The following is a 20,369-nucleotide window of genomic DNA, read 5'->3' on the forward strand; positions in this document are numbered from 1 at the left end:
TTATAAGTTATGCTTTTCTCTGCATTATTTATGCATTTTTAATTGTGGTATTTCTGTTATACATCACTGAATTTGTATTTAATGAATCAAATTTACATTTAATCAGTTTGTGTTGAAGTGATTTAATGAGATACTTTGCTTTTCTATGTTAAAAGCAGGTCAAGGTCAACTGAAAGACTCAGGGCAATACATTATTCAATGTTCATTTTTTACATAACTTGTAACTTTATCAAGTTTTATGATTTAACTAAATCACATAATAACATTCCCTGTAATAATGTCTAATTATTCTTTAAGGTCAGACATTTTACTATTAATGTATTGGCAATCTATTGTTTACGTTTGCTTTATTTTATTTCATTTTTACTTTCTAACGTGGGAATTCTCACATTCTTCTACTTTCAAAACAGAATGTGTAGATTAAGATTGTGTCAAATTTTCAAATAATGTGAGAAAAAAGGCAGTGCATTTCAGATCTGAAGATAATATTCAGGGACTTCCCTGTTGGTCCAGTGTCTAAGGCTCCACTCTTCCCTGCAGGGGGCACAGGTTTGATACCTGGTCAGGGAACTAAGATCCCACATGCTCTATGGCACAGACAAAATAATAATAATAAAAGATACAGAATTTTCGATGTTTGAATTTATTAAAAACAGAAAACAAGTATATCAGAGCTTTGTTCTCATATATATGATGTACCTGAACATAGCATTCAAAGCAAAACTGACAAAGAACTGAGTATTTATCTGTGTAGGACATTTTTGTTGTTGTTCAGTCACTCAGTCGTGACCAACTCTTTGGAACCCCATAAACTGCAGCATGCCAGGCTTCCCTGTCCTTCACCATCTCCTGGAGCTTGCTCAAACTCATGTCCATTGAGTCATCGTCTGTCGTCCCCTTCTCCTCCTGCCTTCAATCTTTCCCAGCATCAGAGTCTTTTCTAATGAGGATATTTTACTTCCTGGTTTATCTATACTCCCTGCAAACCTTCCACCTCTGCCTTTACCCTGATGGCCTTGCCTCATCGTCCATTCGAGACAAAAGCCACAAGCAATAGTGTCATCTTCCCACATCACATTTCCATACACCCAATGTCTGTATTCAGCCCTCAGTCTTCTTTCCTGGAGCAATGAAGTGAACACTATACATGGTTTCTTAAGGGGTTGTTCCTCTACAAGCCACCCGTATCCCATCCTTCCCCGTCTTCGCAAGAGCTTTGGTTTTCACCTCTGTTCTGTTTCCCGCATCATTTTCTTCCTTTTCTCTTAATGTAAATCCTCTCTTGCTCTGATGACCCTTCGGTTTGAAGACTTCCCTTGACCCTAGTTTGTCTCCGTAGGGACTACCCTTTTCCTTCTCTGCCTCTCAGCCGAGGTGCTCTGAACACTTGCCTCTGAAAGGCTAATCCTTCTCACTGTTGTTCAGTGCATTCCGTCGTTCCAGTTATGTTCCACCCCGCCTCCAGATGCTGCCTGTGTAACTGGATGAGTTCAATGGGCTCTTTTAAGTCCTCATCTTTTCTGTCTCTGTACCACAATGTGTTCTACTTGAGATCGTTGGTTTTCTTTTTTCCCCTCTCGTCATCTAAGACAGTCCCATCTCCCGATTTCCTTCCTGCCTCCATGGGAACTTACTCCTACTCAGTTTTCTCAAGGACTCCTCCTCTGCTTCACTTTTATTCACATGGTTTTAAACCAAATTTTTCTGCTGAAGCTTTCCATTTTTTTTTAATCAAGACTTCTTTTGAGCCTGTTGCTTTTAACATGATGATTTCTTGACATTTTCATTTGTGTATCTCACATATTGAAATCTCACCCGCACTTGAACTCTCTGCCTCTCTTCTCTAATCCTCTAGTGTCCCTGAACCCATCCCTTCTCTGTCCACCCAGACACCCATGTCAGAAACCTGGCCATCATTCAAGACACCACTCTTTTCTTACTATCCACCACCACTGCCTAGTGATTCTGTCTCCAAAATAAGTTTTGGATCCCTCTCTTTGACCACTTCCATGAATAACAAAATCCCTTGGTCTCCTAAGCTAAGTTACTGCAGTAGCCTTCTCCTTATTTTTCGTCCTTTACATTTTCCTCACCTTAAAACTACTTCCCAAATAGCAACTAGGGTGAGCTATTTAAGTTCTAAGTTAAATTATTTTACATTTGGCTTAAAACCTTTTGTGACTGGCTGTTCAATAGAAAATATGTTCCTAATTGTTCAGCGTTTCCATCAGACACTGCACAGTCCATCCCTGCCTCCTGCCTGAGGTCATTTTTATATGACTGAGCTAAATCTCCATTTTCATGTTTCCCTAAGAGGGTTTTTGTTTTTTTTTTTTTTTTCCTTTCTTTCTCTCTGTCACCTAAGGGCCTTTTTGCATGTGTTCTATTTGTCTGGAATGTTCTTCCTCTACTGTCCTCAAGGAAACATTTCTTTGGAATCACAGGAAATGCCATTTCTTGGGGAAACTTTCTTCCCACTGCTCACAGTCTGAATTAGAACCCATTATCTCTTAGAGCTTAATATTATATGGCTTTACAGAACACATCATGACTTATTGTAATATTTTGAGAGGTGCTGCATGGGTGCTTAAAATCCCAGACTCCTGCCACAGTGCTGGCTTGAATCCTGATTCTCTATTTCCTGTGTGAGTATGGGCAAGTCTTTTAACTATGCTTAAGGTTTCTCATGGATACTAATAACTTAATTGTAGATCATTTTAAGAGCAGAAATGCTTAATATTTGTAGAGAAAATAGTCAATGTAGCACAAAGCAAACCTTGTGTATGTGTGTGGATAATTTACCTCATGTCTGAAGGCACAGGGCTCTCGGCTGGCACACACAGTCCGGGACATACAACAGGCTGCCAGCGAATGTTCACTTCATAGAGTGATGAGTTGTACAGTTCATCATGTTAGTGTTCAGGGAGGGCCTTCAGGGAAAAAAAGAATGATAGTTGTAAGAATATATAATCACTATGTAAAATTTATGTTTTGGCTTATGATCCACTTTTTTTAAATTTACTTTTTAATTGGAGGGTAACTGCTTTATGTGTGTGTGGTTCTGCAGTACAACACAGATCAGCCATAATTATATGTGTGTGTGTGTGAAGTCACTCAGTCGTGTCCGGCTCTTTGTGACCCCATGGACTGTAGCCCACCAGGCTCCTCTGTCCATGGGATTCTCCAGGCAAGAATACTGGGGTGGGTTTATATATATATATCCCTTCTCTCTTGAGCCTCCCTCTCCCCCTCCCACACCTATGTTTCTGATCTGAGGATATCTTCAATATTTGATCTGTCTAGTCCCTTTTAGCAAGAATGTTTTTATTATTATTATTATTCTATTCCAGATGTGACAGTCTAGCCCCAAGAGCCTAAGGGGCTTGTACACACAGCAGAGGTAATAAATGATAGGATGATCCCCCTCATAGCAGCTCCCTGGTCTTCTTGCTGAAATCTTATTGTTTCTATCTTTTTGGAAATATCCTGTGAACTATATGAATACTTTGTATATGGTTGGTGAAATTACTGTGGTGATATTTCTTAAAATTTCAGTTTGAGGCAGATATGTTAGAGCCTGTTTTCTCCTCCTGCAGCCTCTTTGGACTTCGGGCCCTTATTGCTCACAGCAATAACTCTGCGGAGACCTGCTTACCCGTTCTCTTGCTCCATGATTCAACTGTTTTCCTTGTATAACCTCTAGAGTGATAGTGCTGAAAGGCCACTTTTGTTCTTGATTCTTTCAGATTATGTTCCTGTTTTAACTCTCATGGTGAGACTACCATCAAATTTCAAATATATTAAACCTCCGTTCCTATCATTCCATGTACTGTATTTCCATTAAGCTTTTCCTTACACAAGGCAAGTAAAATGCTCAGTTTCTCCTTGTATTCTCTGCAGGCATCATCATATCATTTCTGGATTCTGAATTTATTTCATTGTTTGTTGAGTTTTGTTTTTTTTTTAATCTAAATGCTCATAAAATTTGAGAGCTGGAAGGGACCTCACATAACTCAAATCCCAAATTTATCATCAGGGAAACCAAACTAGCTTCAGGAATGTAACTGAGAGGCTTAATTACTGTTACAGTAGGAATTGGGGCTTAGATGAAATTACTGTTTGATCTTTAGTGCACCTTTGTTACCAGTCTACTCACTTTTCTTTCTGAAAGAGAAAGCAGTGCGTTAGGATTGAGAAGTATAACATGAATTCAGTGAAAATTACATGATTGATTTTAATGTTCATATTTACCTTTTTACCTTTTGCAGTTTAACAGCAATGCCCAGGATGTAAGCTGTTTTCAGCACCTCGTCCAAGCAAATGTGAGAAATAAGAAAGTGTTGAAAGATGCGGTGAATAATATCACAGCAAAAGGAATCACAGATTATAAGAAGGGATTTAGTTTTGCTTTTGAACAGCTGCTTAATGTAAGTATCAATGCTGTCCCCTTTGTCTTTTATTATTGAGTTATAGAATCTGAATTTCAGTATCCTGGTAGTTACAGCTCTGTAGGATTAGGTAATAGTGCTATTTTTCATTCATTTAGAAAGTGTATATATCCAGGCTTTAAAAATCTTTTGAGCTTTTAAAAAAATTTTTTAATACAAAATTCAAATGTAGGTTTTTTCTTTTATATCTTTTATCCCATCTTTTTTTTCCCAAACTATATTTAAAAAACACATTTGTTGAATTATTTAATTTTGAATAAGCACTGGAAACTTAGTTGATACATTTAGAATATCATTTATTTTTTCTTATCTCAATTAGTACTATATTTATTTGGAAACTTGTGCTTTCAATCATCAAATGGTTTCTGATGAAATATTTTAGTTTTAGTTTTAAACATCAGTTTTTGAGTCTTTAGGTTGTTCCTAAATGTATAGAAAGGTCCAAATGGTAAAATCAAAGTGGACAGAAGGATAAATCTCAGAGCAGAGATTCCTTCCAAAGTGAAAATTCCTTTGAATGAGTCACTGATGTCTATAGTTAGTCTTTTATACTCTCCACACCTACTCCCTACCCTGTATCATAACAATGTTATAACATGAATCTCATACTGCAGACTAATATTTTCAAATGGCCATGTTGTCTGTTTCATTTCGAACTATTTGAAAGCAGGAGCTATCATTCAGATTTATATCTCTCATAAAGCAATATTATTGCAGTGGTTGAGAATACAGATTTAACCTCTATCTGCCTTGGTTCCCTCACTGGGGTTGTAGAAGGAATGTCCATAGAATCTGCAGATATAGCCAACCACGTGAGTGTGTAGTTATTGGGTTGATGAAGAATTAATACATAAATAGCAGGATGCTGGTACAGAATCAGCTTATAATGCCTATCAAATTTGCTAAGTCATTGAATAAGCCGTTATATTTAGTCTTTTCTGCAAATTTGATTTTGTTATCTCCTATGAGTATCTTCTAAACAGTTTTCAAGGTCTCTGATTGGATGATGACTCATTCATTTGTTCATTCAGCCAATATATACCCAATGCCTTACAGTTTCCTGTCATAGCACATTGATGAAATTGTAGAAATAAACAAGAAAGACCATTTGCTCTCAAGAAAGTTGAGCATAACTTGCTAAGTCATCATTTCTCATATAACATGTAGTGCTGTTACAGGGTATTCATAGTGTGTTTGCTCAGGGTATCTCAGGGAAGTGGCTCAACTTACCCAAAGAAGTCAGAAAGTTGTTGCTTTTCCTTGAAAATGGGATTGGGAAGAATGAGTAGAGTCTAGATAGATAATGAGGGGGGCGGGAAATCATTTCAGATTAAAAGAACACCAGAGATTTAAAAAGCACAGAAGCATGAAGGGTTGTGCACATTGAAAGAATTGCAGGTTTGTTGACATGGCTGGGCCATAAGCAGTAAAGGAGAAATGATGAGAATGGAAAGGCCATGAGCTATCCTTAAGTGAGGTATGTAAGAGCAAATGGAAAGTGTGCGGTAGGAGAATGATATGGTCTGATGAGTGTTCTAAGTTAAGAAGCTGTTGTAGAAATCCTGGTGTTGGATTAGAAGTGATGTTAAGGTGAGGGACCAAGTAACTATTGGAGTGGTGGGAAGGGTTGCTGAGAAATGAGTGGGGATGACTCCAAGTTCTCTGAGCTGGAAAACAAGGTGGAGGGTGGCCTAGGAGTCTACATTAAAGGAATGTGAGTGTAGAATTTTTGATTATTTGGAGTTTGAAGTAATATTTTTCTTAGGTACAATTAGATAAGCAAGTAAATAGTAGAAAAGCAAAGAAATTCAGCACTGCAGTTTTCAGGGGAAATTGTCTTTGTTAAAATTCATGTGATTATTAAATGATGTATGTGCATTAATAAAAATGAAAACTCAAAACTTTTGAAATGCAAGCACAGGTAATTACTAAAATAGGATATATCCTTTCTGCAGTTAAGGAATGTTAGGGCTTTTCATAACTTCTTTTTCTCTTGAGTCAATAGTCAAGTTTTCTAGAGCTTAGCATTTTAATTATACTTAGTGTTGTCAATTGGCCTCACTCATTCCCTCATATTCAAGTTTTTGTTGTGAAATGATGAGGAGGCATCTCAAGCCTGATCTACTGCTTCACAGGCAGTTACAATACGGGGGCCAGGTTAACTCCCACATTCATTATTAGTTACTTATAAAATATGGTCCAACCTCTCTTGGCCTCTCCTACTGCCTTTGTAAGCTGTAAATGATTTTTAACATGTCCTCAGCTATTCCTGTAGTAAATCTCATATGTTTTGCTTTCCACATGTCTCTTAGGTATTACAATTCTTCATTTAAAAATAATTTTCCCAAATGCACAGCATGCCTTGTTGAGCTGAAGCATGTTTTGTCTTTTTCTTACACACAGTACCATTCCTTGTCTTCTGTTTGTCCTGGCACGGTTTACCCTTAAGATCCCTGAATCAAGTGTCCAATAGAATTAGACATTGATTTGAACTAGTCTTCAGTTAGCATTTCATAAAATGTTGACAAATATATGAGATGGATTTTTCAAAAAAAGTTTTGAATGTGTATATAATAGATGCTGTGCTGCATAGCTACATAGCAAAGTGTGCTATGAAATACCACACTAAAGTAAATTACCAACCCTAGCCATTGTATTTTTATTGACGTGATCAAGTTTTTCCTTACCTTAATTCCTTCTAAGCCAATTTTGTATAATTGTTGTGACAGTGTGATTCTTTAGATGGTTGCAAATCCAGTGAGAATTTGCTGAGGTAGACTGTTCTACCACAAGTCCTGAGAAGTCTACTTAGAAAAAAAAATGTTGAAAACAAAACATTTCTTCATTTCTCCTTTTGTGAGTGTACTAAAAATGAACAGCAAGATGCAGTGTGCTAACTTTGATATTTATATTCCGTAATAATAATAATACTCCCACTATTTAAAAAAATGAAACCAAGTCCTGTGCTAAAAACTGTCACTTTTTTGAGATGGTCTTTTAAGTAAATATTATTTTGCCCATTTATATATGCAGATAGAAAAGATAAGTCATCAGAAAATTTAGTTTTCGATTCAGGGATTTCAACACCTTTCACAAAAGTATATTGATGATAAAATATGTAACTATTTTATGGTCAAATTTTCAGATAATTACTTTCCAAGATAAGAATGGTTTTTGAATGTGATAAATAGAATTGGTCACTACTTGAGTTTTCACAATGCTTAGTTAAAAGCTTTAACTGCCACTGGGCTAATGGCCTAGTCAGTGGAGTGAGAATATATGAAACAGGATTTTTCATCAGGTAAAACAACATATTGTCCTCATTACTTTTTCCAACAGGAAATGTGATTTACCTTTTTTGAAAAATAGAAATAAGGACCTTCAATAAATTCAAACACTATTGGAGAATTAGTGATTTTTAGACTGTGTTGTCGGAGAAGGCAATGACACCCACTCCAGTACTCTTTCCTGGAAAATCCCATGGATGGAGGAGCCTGGTGGGCTGCAGTCCATGGGGTTGCTACAAGTCTGACACGACTGAACGACTTCACTTTCACTTTTCCCTTTCATGCACTGGAGAAGGAAATGGCAACCCACTCCAGTTTCTTGCCTGGAGAATCCCAGGGACAGGGGAGCCTGATGGGCTGCCGTCTCTGGGGTCGCACAGAGTCGGACACGACTGAAGCGACTTAGCAGCAGCAGCAGCAGCAGTCCAGTAAAACCATAATCACATGTGGGTGTTGAGTGCTTGCAGTGTGCACAGTCTAAACTGAAATGTGTTATAAGAATACACTGAGATTTTAGAATTTACTATGAAAGAAAAAATATTCATTTTCTCAATTTTTATATTGTTTTGATGTTAAATTGACTATTTTTGAGTGACTGAGTTAAATAAAATATATTATTAGAATTTCAGATATTTCTTATTACATTTTTTAATGTGGCCATTAGAGGGATAAAATTACAAATTAGCTTCAGATTTTATCACCTTTAAATATCACTAAACTAGAGGGCTGACATTTTCAAAGAAGCTGAGCAGTCATTAATTAGTGTGATTTTTTTTTCTTCTCAGCAATTTTGCAAACATATTTTACAACATTAGAAAGGCTGAGATTATAATTTCAGGCCTCAAAGAAGCTCAGCTTGGTATATTTCATGTGGCCCTTTGATGCTAATCCATTGTTTTCCTAAGTCCAGCTCTTTGAGGGACCTTAAAGAAAATGTAAGAGAGGATGTAACATTGGAATTGAGCCTTTCAGAATTAGAACATATGTGGCAGGTTGAGAGCAGATAAGACAATATTCCGAAAATAGCTGTCGACATTTACCAAAATATGAAAGAGCACTGTGTGTTGGGATCAGCATTACAATTTCAGAAATGTAAACTGAATAAAGTAGGAGGAAGGAGGAGTAGAGAGATGAACAAATATTTGTAAATGGATTGAAAATATACATGAAAGGATATGTATGTTTTATTAATATTATTTTCTGTTTCTGGTATATATTATAGAGGTATAGAATTGATACCATGTCCATTAATCACTTTAAAACCCATGTGTTAATTAACCCCTGAGAGGTTATTATGTATTAGGCATTCGTTCAGACAAGGAAACTATTGAACAAAAAAGACAAAACTTTATACCCTTTTGGCACTTAATATTCTATTGGGGGAAGTCAATAATAAAAAACAAATTACATACTGCATATAAACAAATGTGAAATGCTGTAAAGAGTGCAGCTTGGGAGGGCAGATTGCAGTTTAAAATGCAGTTGTTAGGAAAGTCCTCAAAGGCTAGGTAACATTTGATCAGACACCCAAAGAAAGGGAGAGCGGTGGGTGTTGAAAATGAGGCAGAGCCTGCGTAGGGAGGCACAGGCCTGGCTTGATCCAGGAACCTGTTCTTAGAATTGACTATTGAACAGATACTTCAGTCATCACTTGCAATCTGCACACACTTTCCATTTTGCTTTTATACTCCCTCCCTTTTACTACGAATGATATACAATTTTATTGATGTATTTTACAGTATAATGTGTCTAGAGCCAACTGCAATAAGATTATCATGTTGTTCACGGATGGAGGAGAAGAGAGAGCTCAGGAGATATTTACCAAATACAACAAAGACAAAAAGGTGAGTGTAATTTTTCTGATATTTTAAATTTAATATTGATTTAGGCGGTTTTAAGAGAGTACAGCAAGAGTGGTAAGGGAAGGTGTTTTTGGTTAAAACATTAGTGTGCTGACTATAAAGACATACAGCTCATGCATTATATGCCAATCACTGAATTAAATGTCAAATGTCTTCTGTGAAATTCACAAGTACTTTATGACTAATTTATTAATAAAATAATTAGAACCTATATAGAGGCCTGTATAGAGGCCTATATAGAATATATTTGTTTCTTTGACTGTTTTACTGCAGAGAAAAGTATTGTACAAAGGCCTGTTTTGGAAGTTCACCAGTGTAGCTGAACCTACTGATATTGTGGAAGATATCAAATGTAACTTTCTTTTTCTATCACTCCTACTGTCAGCTTAATTTTCTGATACTCTCCATATTTTATAAGAGGGCAATGATTCTCAAATTCATTTCCTTAAATGCCAAGAATCCATAAATAAGTAACAAAAAATTATAGCTTACGTCTTATGCTTTCAGAACTTCAACAGAAATTATATATTTCACAAGGCACCCTTCAGGGTAAAATGCCCATCAACTTTGCTTTTAATTAGAACTCTCATCATTGACTCATCGTTAATGCTAAAGAATTGTTTTATGTGTGTGTAAAGGATTAAAAAGAAGGAAAAATGTAAATTAATGCATTTAGGTAAATATACATAGGGTAGAGTATTGATGAAAATTTTTGAAACACTTCAAAATACCAGTACTTTCAAAGAGTTGACAAGATACATATGTATAACTTTGAATTGTTTACAAATGTTTTAATACTCAACTCTTTGAAACTGCATATGCTATTAAAGTATAATGTCATATGATATAAGTTTAATGTAAGGGTTAAGTTTTTTAAATATCTAGTGACTTTGATTATACAGAAGAGCCATTCCTTTTGAAAAACTTGATAAATGGACTGAACTGTTAATAGCCTATAAATATTTTGAGTGGTATCTTGTTATTGTGAATATTTGTTTCAGAAATATCATCAGAATGAAAAGTAATGGGAAAATACAGATGCATTATGATATAATGTAGCTTTCTTACTTTGTTTAGTAATTACTACTCATTGTTCAAAATTCAGGGCAGTCGCCGCCCCTGGAGGATGTCCTGACATCCTTTGCTCCCACTTCATGGTTGTTCAGGTGCTTGTGCTCTGATCCCACAGCACAGTTTGTCTGACCCTCCCTGTCTCTTCACACTGATGCTACCCATGAGATCTTTTCTCTGGTCACCCTCTGGATGACAAGGTCCCACATGACTTGGCCTCTATATTGTTTAACTATGAACTCTTAGCATCCTACAAGAAGCACGGATTCAGAGTTAATTCTCAATACATGGCAATAAATAAAACTTGAGAGTGTCTAGCAAAAGTTGGAAGCATGATTTCTATTATAGAACAAATTCATAATCATAAAAAATAATCTGGGTTAAAGAATATTTAAATTATTTAAATATTCTCAGTTATATAAAATTGCCATGTTTTAAAGAATTCAAATGTAATAAAATAAATTTAATCTAAATTCATTTCTATTAATACATTTATTTCAGTATTATTCTAATCATACACTGATAATTTGGAAAGGACTTTTTAGCATCTTCTTGTCATAAGTTTATTTTATTATCTTATGACAGAGGTGCATAAGTACAAGCCCCAGTGCTTTTCATTTTTTAATGAATATAAGTTTAGTTAAATCACCTTTTCTTTAATTTTGATATCATCCAAACTAACAAGCAGGAATCATTCAGCTCTGAATATTTTTCTTCAAAAAGGAAGAGTTTCTTAAATATGGAAATGAATATTGCATTCTGTATTGTAATTTGTGCCAGAGATATATTTTAATTTCAGAGTACAAAAAAGTTTAACAAGTTTAAGTAAAAGAATTTAACTGTATAAAAAGAGAAAAACAATCAACTTGTTATTTATTTTTTTCCTCTCTGAAAACTCTTTTTGCGTGCAGAAGTAACATTATTGTCTTGGAGGCATATCATAATTTTCATTTTTTCCATAAAAGAGATTTTATGTCATAAGGAAAACAACTGTATCCTACCCTCCATTTTCACAAATTGTCTAGTTGATTGAATAAGTGAAAAATTTACTAGTTGAAAGCCATTTTTCTATGTATATATCCAAAAAATGTCCAATCTAAATATTACTATCTTGAAACACTGCTTCTCATCTCCTTCACCTTTTATAGGAACTCCACGTTTTAAACAAAGTCATTTTGTGACATTCTAAACCACATTAAAAAATGATTCATATCACATTCACTTCTTTAAAACTTTTGAATCTAATCTGTACTCAACAGTCTTGCTGTTTGCCTATTAATAATATCTCTCTGCTGTAAGGACACACACTTCTCCTAAGGACATAGAATTTTTGTGAATTCCAAAGAAACTTTGAAAATTAAGTAGTCAGTGCTTTCTATGATTTTTAAAATAAATGTATAGTTAGCTAAGAAAAATTAAGATGTCCTTGGAATTAGAAACTACATTTTTTTTAATGGGAGTCTAATTTAGGGGCTGTAGCAAAGTTCTGTGATATACACTCTTATACATGTATACATATTTACATACACAGGCATATGAACACACATTTATATCTGTTTTAAATGGACATTGATTCTGTCAATCATATCTCTAGAAACAAGGGACCATGTGTGGTACTTTGGCTTAGCTCTCTTATGTAAAGTGCTATGAATAAATTTCAACCACTGACAAGCGGGTAAAAAGTGATCAAGGAATGAGGAAATACAGATCTCAACATAAACTAATTTTTTTTCTAAAACCTTTGCAAATTTGCTAAGAAAAATTAGGAAAAATTAAGACAGTCAACTCTGGGTAAAGTTTTGCACACATTTGTGTGCATACATACATTTTTTTTTAACAGTGGAAGAGCTAAGTCATTATTTTAACTTAAGGTTAGTAAAGGGATATCCAGACAGAGAAAGCTTATAGATACAAAACAGAGAAAGGATAAATGATGGAGATCCTTGAAAGAGAAGGGATTGAGAAATACAGAGCACAGATTTCTGAATTAGACAATTAAGAATTGTATTTCTTAAATCATTGTTGTGCCATGTTTCATTGCACTCTGCTTCCAAGTTCAATGGCTTTTTAAAATTTTCTAATGTGGAAAACTATGTTAGACAAAAAATTTGTCTCTTGGTATTTGCATGTTCTTATCCACTAACAGTGATGATAGCAGACGATTTTTAAGTCACTTATGTTTTTGAGTGTGTTTGTATTTTGTCAAGACAACATTACACAGTTAATTGTTTATGCCAAGGGTGTATGTATGCAACTAGTGTGTATAAGAGAGATTTTTCCATCATCTTCAATATGTCTTCAAATGGTTTGGGATAAACTGTCAAACCCTTTCTCACTTTCCCTGCTTATTCTGACTTCTCTACCTTCCACTCATCCACCCAGTGTGAGAGATTTGCTACCCTCAGGCATGTGGATGCATGGAAGATCCTTGTCTGTCTGTGTCATCTAAGGATGTGTATGACCAGTTATTTACCTGTAAAATTCATATTTATTATGCAATAAATTTATCAACTCAGAACTTAACTAGCTACATTTTCTTTCAAACAGCCAATGTATAAAACTGAAATTTGATAGGTAGTAAAATAAAAATTTTCAGTACATGTAAAATTCTATATTCAACTATAATTTTACTTTAAAACATGCCCCTTAAGATAGACATTCACTTGTAGCTTAAAAATATTGAAATTGCAAAGTCACAAAATTTGGAGAGCTTTTAAAGAAAAAAAATCGGAAAACCTCTTTTTGAATCCTACTTTCTCCCCAGGCCTCTTGCTTGGCATGAATGTGACTGAATGCTTCATTTAAACCCATTTGTCATCCAGATGACATTAGAAATCATTCAGAGCAACCCAGATAGGTGTGATGAGGTCCACCCATAGAGCTGATGAATGAGCCTGCAGATACAGAGCACAATTTAATGAGGCCAAAAGGTTTGAGAATTAGAACAAAATGTTTGGGTTCTTTTGAAATGTATTACTCTTGGGAATTAATCTACCTGATTATAGATAGGTACAGCTTAAAACAGAGTCCATGTTAATCTCCTCACACAGCTGTTCCACATTAAAATGCATTCACTTTCTAATCTTTACCTGCAACTCTGCCATTCCTTAGGGCTCAACCATGTGTATGAGACTGCCTTAAAAATGGAGCCAAAACCAAAATGAACTTTATCATAGATTCCAAACAAATGAACAAAGGAAACTGACACCAGACACAGAGTTGAAAGATAATTCCCAGGTCTAGCAAAAGTAAAGATAACTTAATTTTCTGTAGATTAGCAAAGAGATCGGTTAGCAGTATACACTTAAGATTGTCTAGCCAGCTATAAAATTGTTCTTGGATTCTTAGGTTAATTCTCAGAATTAATCAAAAATAAAAAGACATTCAAAAATCTATAAAATGAAAATTTCAAAATAGCTAGTAAACTAAACGAGAAGAATAAATGAAAAATGCATATGATAGATGTGGGATAATTTTGTAAAATAAAGAATGCATAGCTAAAAAATTATAATTGCCTGACAATAGATGCTTTATTTTGTAGATTCTTTCAAAAATGATTGGCAGTCTTTCTATTTTTTGTCAGATCCAGAAGAGAAATAATCTGTAGCCTACAAAAATCGAAAGCAAATCACAAATGGCTAAATCTGTATATGTATATAAAAATACATATATTTTCACTTTTATACAGTAAAAGTGAAAATCACCAACTACTTTTTCAACTCATGGTAGGAAAAATAATTCATGGGAAATAATTCATTGCCTTCTTGGTAGTCTCTGCCTAACTTCTCCATCAGGCAAGAATGAAGCCTTTGGAAGGAACGTTCAAACCTCTGATAATAGAGGATATTCAGACTTGTGGAATATTTAATACTGTTTAGAAATGCACTGCTTTTAAAAATTTTCATGTAATTTGGCACTTTCAACCATTTCCAAAGGATTTTCAGTTTTAGAATGGGAACTATAGCCGTGTTCATAAAAACCAAATATATTACTTGTGCTAGAGTTAAGGTATAACTAAAAACAATAATTTTAAGTAATATTGGCCCTGCCAGTAGATGATCAACTTAAAATTCATGTCGTGTGCATCTGTGTAGTGTCCTTCTCTGACAGATTTGTTTACATGTGTTCTTTGAATGAAATTAGTATTGATAATTCATTACCTAAACTAAGGAACAGTTTCTTTGGGTCTGAGTATTAACTACTTCCATACATTTTACAGAGTCCTTAATTTGATGGCTAGAACAGATCCATTGAAAAGTGAGAATAAGTATTACATTAAACAGAAAATATATTAGGCCATAGAGTACCACAAATACACTTGAAATAATTTCTGGGTAGAATTGTGCCACCTAAAATTGGGATTGCCTTTTGTTGATGTGAAATCACAGTACCAGGAAGGGCATTCTGTTCTGTTTTTCCTGAGGCTGTCTTCTCAGATTGAAAACTCTGCTTGCCATGTAGCTCCACACAGAGATCTTCCCTGCTCAGACTTTCTAGAGTGGTCCCCTTTTCCTACACACTTCATTATTCTCTATTTCAGTACCATCTTTCCTCTTTGTTTTCTTTCTCCCAGATTACCATTTTTAAAAAATTATTTTAATTATGTACTTATTTACATTATCTTGAACTCTCTTCTGTTAAAAGCTCTAAGAGGTAGGGGTTGTATCAGCTTGTAAACCTACCATTGACTCCTTAGAGGCTAAGAAGGGCTTGATGCACAGTGGTTGCTGAGTAATTACTGAAGATGCCCAACATAAATGAGTAAATGTAAATATGCAATTAATCTCCTATAGTAAACTAAGTCTAGTCAAGACTATGGTTTTTCCCGTGGGCATGTATGGATGTGAGAGTTGGACTGTGAAGAAAGCTGAGTGCCAAAGAATTGATGCTTTTGAACTGTGGTGCTGGGGAAGACTCTTGAGAGTCCCTTGGACTGCAAGGAGATCCAACCAGTCCATTCTAAAGGAGATCAGTCCTGGGTGTTCATTGAAGGACTGATGCTAAAGCTGAAACTCCAATACTTTGGCCATGTCATGTGAAGAGTTGACTCATTGGAAAAAACCCTGATGCTGGGAGGGATTGAGGGCAGGAGCAGAAGGGGATGACAGAGGATGAGATGGCTGGATGGCATCACCGACTCAATGGACATGAGTTTGAGTGAACTCCGGGAGTTGCTGATGGACAGGGAGGCCTGGCGTGCTACGACTCATGGGGTCACAAAGAGTCGGACACAACTGAGCAACTGAACTGAACTGATAGTAAACTATATATAAAACACTCATATGATACTCAATAGCTTTGACCTTTTACAAGAAAATAATTTAAAATTATATGTTTTCCTTATAAGTGGAATGTTGTTGTTGTTGTTGTTGTTCAGTTGCTGAGTTGTATCCAACTCTTTGAAACCCCATGGACTGCAGTGTGCCAAGTTTCCCTGTCCTTCACCATCTCCTGGAGTTTGCTCAAACTCGTGTCCATTGAGTCAGTGATGCCATCCAGTCATCTCATCCTCTGTCATCCCCTTCTCCTCCTGTCTTCAATCTTTCCCAGCATTGGGGTCTTTTCCAATAAGTTGGCTCTTCTCATCAGGGTGGCCAAAGTATTGGAGCTTCATCTTCAGCATCAGCCTTTCCAATGATAATATTTGGGGTTTATTTCCTTTAGGATTTACTGGTTTGATCTCCTTGCAGTCCAGTGGACTCTCAAGAGTCTTCAAAACCACAGTTTGAAAGCATCAGTTCTTTGGCACTCAGCCTTCTTTATGGTACAAATCTCACATCCATACATGACTGCTGAAAACACCAGACTTTGACTAGATGGACCTTTGTTGGGAAAGTAATGTCTTTTTGTTAATATGCTGCTAGGTTTGTCATAGCTTTTCCTCCAAGGAGCAAGTGTCTTTTAATTTTATGGCTACAGTCAACATCTGCAGTGATTTTGGAGCCCAACAAAATAAAGTCTGTCATTGTTTCCATAGCTTCCCTATCTATTTGCCATGAAGTGATGAGACCGTATGCCATGATCTTAGTTGAATTTCAAGCCAGCTTTTCACTCTCCTCTTTCACTTTTATCAAGAGGCTCTTTAGATCTTTGCTTTCTGCCATAAGGGTGATATCATCTTTGTATCTGAGGATATTGCTATTTCTCCCCACAATCTTGATTCTGGCTTGTGCTTCATTCAGCCCAGCATTTCACATGATGTACTCTGCATAGAATTTAAATAAACAGGGTGACAATATACAGCCTTGACATACTTCTTTCTCAATTTTGAACCAGTCCATTGTTCCATGACTGGTTCTTCTTTACCTGCATACAGGTTTCTCAGGAGGTAGGTAAGGTGGTCTGGTATTCCCATCTCTTTAAGAATTTTCTACAGTTCATTGTGATCGACAAAGTCAAAGGCATAAGCATAGTCAATGAAGCAGGAGTAGATGTTCTTCTGGAATTCTCTAGCTTTTTCTATGATCCCATAGATGTTGCAATTTGATCTCTGTTTCATCTGCCTTTTCTGAATCCATCTTGTACATCTGGAAGTTCTCGGTTCACTTACTGTTGAAGCCTAGCTTTGGAGGACTGAACATTACCTTGCTAGCATGTGAAATGAGTGCAGTTGTGCAGTAGTTTGAACATTCTTTGAACCCATAAACAGTATGAGAAGGCGAAAGTGGAATGTAGAGTAAAATTAATGTTCCACCCTTGCATATGCCATTTTACAATTAGGGGGACTTAAGTTCATATAAAAAACGATTGTATTGATGCCACCTCTCCTTTCATACTGATCAGTCCAACACATAGTTCTTCATGAGTATTCTCATTATTTGTGTCAGTGAAGTATTTAGCGTTACCCAAGAGGAACATCTGAAATAACTATATCACTTATGTTGTGACCTCTCAGCTGACAGTCTTCTCTGCAGAGCTAAATTGCTTAGAAATGAAATGTATCCATAGCTTCTTTCTCTGTTATCAAATCCTGTCAGTGCATGCAGATAGAAGGGGAACCTGAACTTACTCCCTTATAATCTTAATATGCAAGGATGATTTATTGTAATTGTTAACATTTTTAAACACGACCATAATCCCAAGGGCATGTATCTTTGTTATATACCCACATGCAAGACATGTAAGAGAGAGATCAGCTAGGTCTTTAAGATCATGTAAGCAAAAACTACTGCATTTCCTTTTCCTTTTTAAAGTTGCTCGGTGTGATTTACTGAAACAAACTCACAGGTCACTTACTAAATTTGTTCCTTTGTCAGGCCCTGGGAAATGCCATACAGGCATATCTTATATGGACACAGCGGCATTTAGACAGTATCTTTTTCTTTGGAGTTTAATCTTAGATGCAGTAGAGCAAATAAAATTTGTCCCTCTGGGAAGGTATTATTTCAAGTTAAGTTCTTTTTGAGGCGTGAAAATGGAAAATGTTACCTCACTGAATTCTGATGGTTTGACTATAGAAGACATTGTAGTCATCATCATGATGTCATCTTTATTACTATAGCTAATATTTATTGTGCTTATAACTTTCCATATAATACAAAAGCTTTTTATGTATCACTTCATTCACAGTTGTAATAGCCATATGATAAAAAGGTTTTTATCACCATCAACATCGTCCCCATTTTGGAAATAAGAAAACCAAAATTTGAGAAGTTTAACGAGCTTGCTGAAAGCTATACAGCTACTAAGTGGCAAAATCAATCATTTAAATGTTCAGCAGTCCAAATTTCATAACCTCATGTGGAGTGTGCTGGCTAGTCCTGTATCTCTCTCTCCAGGGCAGCCTTGGGGCCATGCCAGTCATCATTTGCCCACCCAGGATCCTTCCTTCTAGTCGGATAGCAAGACTTCACCACTAAGGAACATGCTTCTCACAGCTTTAAGAAGCTAAAATGGATTAAACCTAAGCCATCAAATCTTTGCAGACTTGCAAGAACCTTTCAGATCACTGGGCTTTATAAAATAAATTAAGTGTGAAAGGTACATTTGGACATTTTTATTTATTTCATAATGCTATAAGCCTAGAGATGTCGGTTATTTTAAACGCTGTGGATCCTGGTATACTTGTGAATTATGAAAACTACTGTAGAATTTTCTCCTAAAATATTCAGTCCAATCTAGTATTTTTATAGGCTTATTGCCAAAAATTTTAGTACACACAGTAAATTAATAAAACCCGTTTCTGACATCGTTTTTCTAACAAGATTCGATAGCTGAAGTTTTTATTTTAGTTTTATTGGCTTTCTTTCTTCATAGTCTCATTTCCATTATTCCTTGGAGATTTGCCTATTGTAAATTAAACTTGAACTCTGGGTAACTGATAATTGTTGAGGTGACAGTTTCCAGTAACTGGGTTCTGCTGGGAAACAAGAAATTCCTATGACTTTTAAAATAGGTTGACCCTGTGGTTTTGGAAAAATCTTAATTGAAGACAAGTATTTTTGTCTTCAACAAACAAGACAAAATAAAAAGCAGAGTAACAGAAGTCTAGAACTAAAGGATACATCAATAGTGTATTTTAAGAAGCAAATCAGTGACCCAATTTGCTGGTAATTAAAAGTTTTCTCTGGTCAAATAGGTCAGGCTTAACATGTAAATTATAATTCAAATTTACATTTTGGAATTATAATTTTCTGTTCAGAGAAAAAATGATTTTTGGACCAAGTGAAGGCCAAATTATATAAATTGCAACTAATAATAGAGACTGATTTTTAGTTAAGTTTAATTTTATTAAACTTGTTCTCAAATTTCAGTTAATTTTGTGAATATTCTTATATAACTAAACATGAGTCCATAATTATTTTTTTTCCTCTAGGAATAATATAGCATATAAATGATATGTGTATTATACATACTTTAACTTGCCTGAAGAAATTTGTTCATCTTCATTTATCAAAATACTATGTAACAACAGCAAAAAAAATTACGAATTTGCCGTGATATAAGTGTAATGAAACAACCCATAATTATGAATGCAAGGCTTCCATCACTCTGGTTTTGGCTCTACTCTGTTATAATGAACTAATTTATATATCAGATGATATAAAAATGTGTCTTATATCCCTCTGGGAAAACATTAAGACCACTCATTTAGCTATTGAATTTTTTTTCATTTAATAAATATTTATTTTCATATCTATATAAAGTACTGTAATAGATACAATAGTGCAGTCCTAAAACTGTTTTAACCCAGTCCAATGTTTATTCAGTTTCTAACTCCCCATATTATTTCTGTTAGAAATCTGGGCTCCAGCAATGTGAAAAATATTTTTGAAAGCCATCTATAGCTATGTATGTTTCATACATGACCCTCACAGAAGTGAACATTCTAAAACATAGCCTATCTAACATCAACCAGTTCAGGATCATTTAGCAAATTTTCTAGGAATATTGCACTTAGAACAGTGAGTCTTCAGTACATACTTGTCCTATGGATCTAGTGTTGTGATTATAAATGTACTACTAGGCATAAGTAAAGGAATTTTTTCTCCACAAAAGCTGACTTTGCTTTCATGGAGGCCTGATTTAAAGTAATTTACTTAATGGAGACTTTAGATGAAATATTTAGCTTGTGTGGCTGCGCATTAAGTGTTTCAAGGTTTTGTGTTTTTTTTTTTTTTAATGTCATTTTATTTGTTTTTCTGTAAGACCACGTAAAGAAAAGTCTTCTGAAAATACACATCTTTGAGAATGTAATTTAC

The 20,369-nt window shown here is 35.2% G+C and overlaps 1 protein-coding gene across 22 annotated transcripts in view; it reads left to right on the forward strand.

Moving 5' to 3' along the window:
- Positions 1-20,369, forward strand: part of CACNA2D1 (calcium voltage-gated channel auxiliary subunit alpha2delta 1) — a 540,433-nt gene that overhangs the window by 441,533 nt on the left and 78,531 nt on the right. For all 22 annotated transcript variants that reach the window (XM_060414594.1, XM_027968542.2, XM_027968544.2 and 19 more), the window contains 2 exons: positions 4,269-4,427; positions 9,475-9,579. In XM_060414594.1, coding sequence (XP_060270577.1) covers positions 4,269-4,427; positions 9,475-9,579 — 264 coding nt within the window. The remainder of the gene's footprint in view (positions 1-4,268; positions 4,428-9,474; positions 9,580-20,369) is intronic.

This window comes from Ovis aries, chromosome 4, assembly GCF_016772045.2.
Source record: "Ovis aries strain OAR_USU_Benz2616 breed Rambouillet chromosome 4, ARS-UI_Ramb_v3.0, whole genome shotgun sequence".
Taxonomy (NCBI): Eukaryota; Metazoa; Chordata; class Mammalia; order Artiodactyla; family Bovidae; genus Ovis; species Ovis aries.